Source organism: Scophthalmus maximus, chromosome 16 (genome assembly GCF_022379125.1).
Source record: "Scophthalmus maximus strain ysfricsl-2021 chromosome 16, ASM2237912v1, whole genome shotgun sequence".
NCBI classification, from domain to species: domain Eukaryota; kingdom Metazoa; phylum Chordata; class Actinopteri; order Pleuronectiformes; family Scophthalmidae; genus Scophthalmus; species Scophthalmus maximus.
The window spans coordinates 21056817-21062560 of NC_061530.1; the positions used below are offsets into that span (position 1 = coordinate 21056817).

General features: G+C 47.3%; 1 protein-coding gene across 3 annotated transcripts; it reads right to left on the reverse strand.

Moving 5' to 3' along the window:
• Positions 1-949: 949 nt before the first annotated feature.
• arg1 (arginase 1) lies at positions 950-5243 on the reverse strand. Of its 3 annotated transcripts, none has more exons than XM_035612083.2 (9): positions 5139-5243; positions 4656-4952; positions 3877-3949; positions 3525-3699; positions 3196-3355; positions 3027-3121; positions 2809-2913; positions 1699-1835; positions 950-1541 (listed from the first exon to the last, which is right to left on the reverse strand). In XM_035612083.2, the coding sequence occupies exons 2-9, from the start codon at positions 4794-4796 to the stop codon at positions 1378-1380; spliced, it is 1050 nt and encodes a 349-aa protein (XP_035467976.1). In that variant the 5' UTR covers positions 4797-4952; positions 5139-5243; the 3' UTR covers positions 950-1377. The 3 variants fall into 3 exon arrangements, with proteins under 3 accessions (XP_035467976.1, XP_035467977.1, XP_047183340.1); XM_035612084.2 differs by having other exon boundaries at positions 4656-4811; positions 5139-5227; XM_047327384.1 differs by lacking the exon at positions 5139-5243 and having other exon boundaries at positions 4656-5055.
• Positions 5244-5744: the final 501 nt, after the last annotated feature.

Here is a 5744-nt window from a genome sequence, read left to right on the forward strand (position 1 = left end):
TGTTACACAGAAGGTTCTTAGGACCTGGACCTGGTCCTGGTCCTAAGAACCTCAGAACCTCAGACCCACGAATGAGGACAAGAGTTCAGGAGACGCTTTGACCTCTTCCTCCTCTTCCTCCTCCTCCTCCTGCTCTTCCTCCTCCTCCTCTTCCTCCTCCTCTTCCTCCTGCTCTTCCCCCTCCTCCTCCTCTTCCTCTTCCTCCTCTTCCTCCTCTTGCTCTTCCTCCTCCTCTTCCTCCTGCTCTTCCCCCTCCTCCTCCTCTTCCTCTTCCTCCTCTTCCTCCTCCTCCTCCTGCTCTTCCTCTTCCTCCTCCTCTTCCTCCTGCTCTTCCCCCTCCTCCTCCTCCTCCTCTTCCTCCTCCTGCTGCTCTTCCTCTTCCTCCTCTTGATTGATTGACAGGCGTCGTGCAGCTGCAGCCCCCCCCCCCCCCCCCCCCCCCCGGGGACTGGGGACTCCCCCTCTTCTCCACCAATAACACGAATGTGAAGTTATTTCAGCCTCGAGGTCGTTCACTCACAAACATCTGATACACAGACATTTAGAGCAGACACACGCACACAACACCCCCCCTCGTCACATGAAGCATCACCAGATCAGATATGAATAAACGTCATGAAACAGAAATAAAACAGTTCAGTGTACACCTTGATCTTTTTCATCGAAAAACATCATTTTTTATTCTAACGTCAAGTCCAACCTGATGAACAATAATAATAATCTGTACTCAAACTCTCGACCAATAATATTGGACTCAAAATGATTAAACAAATATTATCTGAGTTTTTAATGACGCTTATTAAAGATACAACCAGCAGCTGCATAGCTTAGTTTAGCATGAAGACTGGGTGTCGCTTTGTGTTGAGATTATTTCTCAGCTGTAAAACATCAGTTTGTGTTTTTTATACTTTGTGCACAAATCAAACAAATGAAATGTTACGAATGTGACTCGTGTTTCACTTCCTTTAATGTTTCACACCACAGATATGAATAAAATGTCCGAAACTTAAAATTGTTCTACAGTCTTGAAAAGCTCCTGAAAGTTTCCTGAATATGAGATTTTTTTTTTCATGTAAAATTTTGCATTGAATTAATTACATTTGCAATATTATGGATCCGAAATTAAAGCAGAAAGAATCAGAAAGTCTCATTTGATTATTTCTCATCGATCGATCATTCAACCTTTTTCTTTTATTACTGAATATTAATAAGAACAATCACGTCAACAGAAAACAAATCCTCTGTTTTGTGCTCGATGGCCTAATGAGCGACAACCTGTCGTTCACCGACGTCACTCGCGACGAATCGTCTCTCGAGTGATCGTCTGTCGTCGTGGTCGGAGAGGCGTTCAGGCGTCGCTCGGCGCAGTGGGAGAGCTCAGGGTTCGGGCAGGCGGTAATCCGGCGGGTGGCTCCCCTGGCGGCGGCGTCCGAAACAGCCGAGCAGCAGGTCGACGGCCGTGTGGACCGTGGAGCGGACGTCCCGCTCGGTCCGACCCCTCAGGGGGTTCACCTCCACCAGGTCCACGGCCGACAGGAGACCTGCAGGCGCGAGGCTGCGTTCACTTTATTAGAAAACGATTTCAGGTCGCCAACGTGTCTGACGCCTTTGAATTGAACTTTATGATTCAAACACACAATATTGACTCCAGGTTTACACACACACATATATAATAATTGTATTGATTATGAATCGTACCTGTCTGACAGAGGTGTTCGGTGATGTAGACGCCCTCCCTGTACGTGAGTCCTCCCACGACAGACGTTCCAGTTGCCGGGGCAACAGACGGGTCAATGGCGTCGATGTCATAACTCAGGTGAATCGGTTTCTTCACTCTGTTCAAAAAGGAAAAACATGTTTATGATTCAAAAATGTGCTGAGATCTGACCAACGACTCGACGTGAAGGTCCAGTTCTGGAACTACGTTATGAACAGAATCACAGACGTGTACGTGGATTAAGTTATAAAACATTCCTGTATAACAAGTTGTCATTTTTTTTCACTCTTTGCTAACTAGCCCCAAACGGTGTGAGGGGGCGTGGCCTTGATTACAGCGCCACCATGTGGCCAATTTGGATACTGAGGGATTTAGACGCCAACATGCGTCATTTTCAGTTATTGCGCAGAGTTTTATACTTTTCTTTTATTCCAGCTCACGTGAATAATAAAGTTTCTATGGATCAAGTAGTTGATGAACATGACTCCCCTCGTACACACTATAGATACATATCAACAGATACAGAGACACGTCCGAGGGCCGAGAGGTCGATTAATAAGCAACAAGTTTCTTCTTTTGGTTTTGAGAATTTGTGAAATCATCTGTTGCGAAACACAGAGACGGTCGATCGTTCGTTTACAGTGTTACTGACCTGCTGACCTTTGAACGTCGAGCAGAAAAAAACACCAGCGCCTCAACTTTAATATATATATGTGTGTGTGTGTGTGTGTGTGTGTGTGTGTGTGTGTCTCACTGTAGTTTAACTTGAATCAGTCAAACTGATGATTTACTGAGTTTCTTCTGCTCGTTTGAACAAATATTTAACTCCAGATGAGAAACTAGCCTGAGGCAGCGAGTCAGGCAGGTTCATGTCCACAAGTTACTGTTTGTTACCACATTATGATTGACAGGTTTGATCCCAGTGAGCGTCAACACGACGTCTGAGGAACTGGTTTGAGCCTTTTGAATAAGCCCATTTGAATTTTTATGGACAGTGTCGAGGGGAAGTGAACCTGTTCAGCTTCTGTTGCTCACTTCACTCGTGTCACACGAGTCTGAAGCTTCTGCAACAAGTGAGACGTTGAGTTTACTTGTCAGACAGGAAGTCGCACGTCTCCTCCATGACTCTGGCGACGCCGAGCTGATCCACCTGCGACATGGAGAACACCTTGACGCCGAGCAGCTTCAGGATGTGACTGAGGGAATCAGAGAGAATAAGGACTCCAGAGTCTGTGACCCTGTTCTTTTATTTGATCATAATTATTTGGTTAACGTTCAAAGTTTTTGATGGAGAACCGTCAGAACCTACTGCTCCTCTGGATCCACGTCCCTCAGGCCGATGTAAACCAGATCTCTGGCCCGAACACACGGTTTGATCCAGGAGAAGTTTGGTAAAACTGGAACCTGACGACAGAACAACACGGGATCAGAACCGGTAATGTCTGGTTCTGGTTCTGGTTCAGTGCAGCAGAACCAACCTTGGCCTGCAGCTCGTGGAGGAGGAAGGACATCGACTGTCCGTGGAGGTTTCCCGTCGGCGAGCTCAGCGGCGTGTTGATGTCGGCGTGGGCGTCGACCCAAACGACGCTCAGCTCGCCGACCGCCGCCGCGTGACCGTGGATGGAGCCGATCGCCAGACTGACGGAGACACGAGTCAGAAAGGTTTTGACAGGAATGATTGACATGTTAAGCTCCAGATGGGTCAGGATGAAGAATTATTGTTTGCATAAAAAGGAAATGAATATCTAGTTCATGATGTTGTCACAGATCAATAAGTATCAAGTGTATTATTGATTATGTATCTGACCTGTGGTCTCCTCCCAGCATCACACAAGTGTGTCCGTCCCGCTTCACGCGCTGTACCGCCTCTGACAGCCGCTGGTTGGCTCCGCCCACCGCTCTCACGTGCTTCGCCCGACCCACGGGCTCGTCGTCGACCGGCTCCTCCAACTCCAGGTTCCCATAATCCTTCACTGCACAGCCTGCGGACAAACACGCAAAACACTGAGCCCATGAAATGTAAAACCTGTGTGAGGTTTTTTATTTTCCTATAATATAATAAGATGTAATATAATTTATTATAATATAATATAATATAAAGAGTGACTATATTTTCATTCTGTGATGAGGAAGATGAACGTAGGACGTGATGTCGTGACCTTGTTGCTGCAGTTTGAGCAGCAGACCTGCAGCTCGGATCAGCTCCGGTCCTCGTTCCACTCCGGGTCGGGGCTGCAGCAAGACGACAAGGTTAACACACACACACACACACACACACACACACACACACACACACACACACACACACACACACAGTCACACACACACACACACACACACACACACACACACACACACACAGTCACACACACACAGTTACATACAGTCACATACACACACACACACACACACACACACACAGTTACATACACACACACACACACAGTCACATACACACAGACATACACACAGACACACACACAGACACACACACAGTCACACACACACACACACACACACACACAGTCACACACAGACACACACACACACACACACACACACACAGTCACACGCACACACAAGCACACACACATGCACGCACGCACGCACACACACGCAAGGACGCACACACACACACACAGTCACACACACACACAGTCACACACAGACACACACACACACACACAGTCACACGCACACACACATGCACGCACGCACGCACGCACACACACGCAAGGACGCACACACACACACACACAGTCACACACACACACACACACACACAGTCACACACACACACACACACAGTCATAGTCACACACACACACACACACACACAGTCACACACACAGTCACACACGCAAGGACGCGCGCACACACACACACACACACACACACGCAGTCACACGCACACGCACACACACACACACACTCTCACCTGTCCCTTGGAGAAAGGTGCTCCGATGATTCCCGCTGACCGCGGATGATGATGAGGATGAAGATGAGGATGATGATGATGATGAAGGCTCCGTTTACAAACGCTCACCGCGAGCTGCTGCAGCGTCCTCGCGCTCCTCATGCTGACACACACTGACTGACACAGACACACACACACACACGCACGCACGCACGCACACACACACACACACCGTCACCGAGCGGAGCCTCTTTTAAACCACCCCGTGACGTCACCGGCCGCCCCGCCTCCAGGTGAGTGAGACTGTAACATCTTCATCTTCATGTTCATCATGAGTCCGTAAGAGAAAAACACCCGATGATGATCATTGTTTCTTCTTCATGGTTAAACGCGATATTTTAAATTAAGTTTTTTTTTCATTTTTTATTTTGAATAAGTAAAAATAAAATCACTAGAAAACTAACTACTGTACATAACTATGATACTGTACGATGTTTCACAAACCTGAAACTGAGTCAAAGAGTTCAAGTCCAGATGTGACAAGTGTAGTTACCATGGTAACCTCAGGTTTAACTCCACAAAGTTGGTTCGCTTGTAAATCACTATGGCAACTGAAGCTGGAGGGTGGGGAGGGAAGAGATCAAAGCCGGTCACCAGATCAAATACTGACCAATCAGATCAGTGGAAACCTGCGTCATGGTTCTACAGGATCCTGTCATGGTCCAAAGAGTTCAGAGTCAAGAGAGAAATAGACTTTGGTTTATGATTTATTTTAACACACACACACACACACACACACACACACACACACACACACACACACACACACACACACACACACACACACACACACACACACACACACACACACACACCCTTTGATTCGTTTTCACTGTAAATAATGTCTGGCTGCAATACAGGGCATAAGCCCCGTGGGATCACGGGAGTTGTAGTTTTTTCCTGGTTCAGGAGCTGACCTGAAACCACCGAGATCCAAAATGTGCGTTGTAAAAATTTGACTTCAAACTGGATCCAACTCTTCACTGACGCAGCCGACAGGCGAGCGAATGAAACGCAACGTTACACAACACTGACACATGAACACTAACA

Excerpts from the sequence above, each read along its gene's own strand:
- arg1 (XM_035612083.2), bottom strand. The coding sequence starts at position 4,796 with ATGAGGAGCGCGAGGACGCTGCAGCAGCTCGCGGTGAGCGTTTGTAAA. Across the intron at positions 3,700-3,876 it reads GCTCAAACTGCAGCAACAAG|GCTGTGCAGTGAAGGATTAT; the intron begins GTCACGACATCA and ends GTTTGTCCGCAG. Across the intron at positions 1,836-2,808 it reads TGCGACTTCCTGTCTGACAA|AGTGAAGAAACCGATTCACC; the intron begins GTAAACTCAACG and ends CTTTTTGAACAG.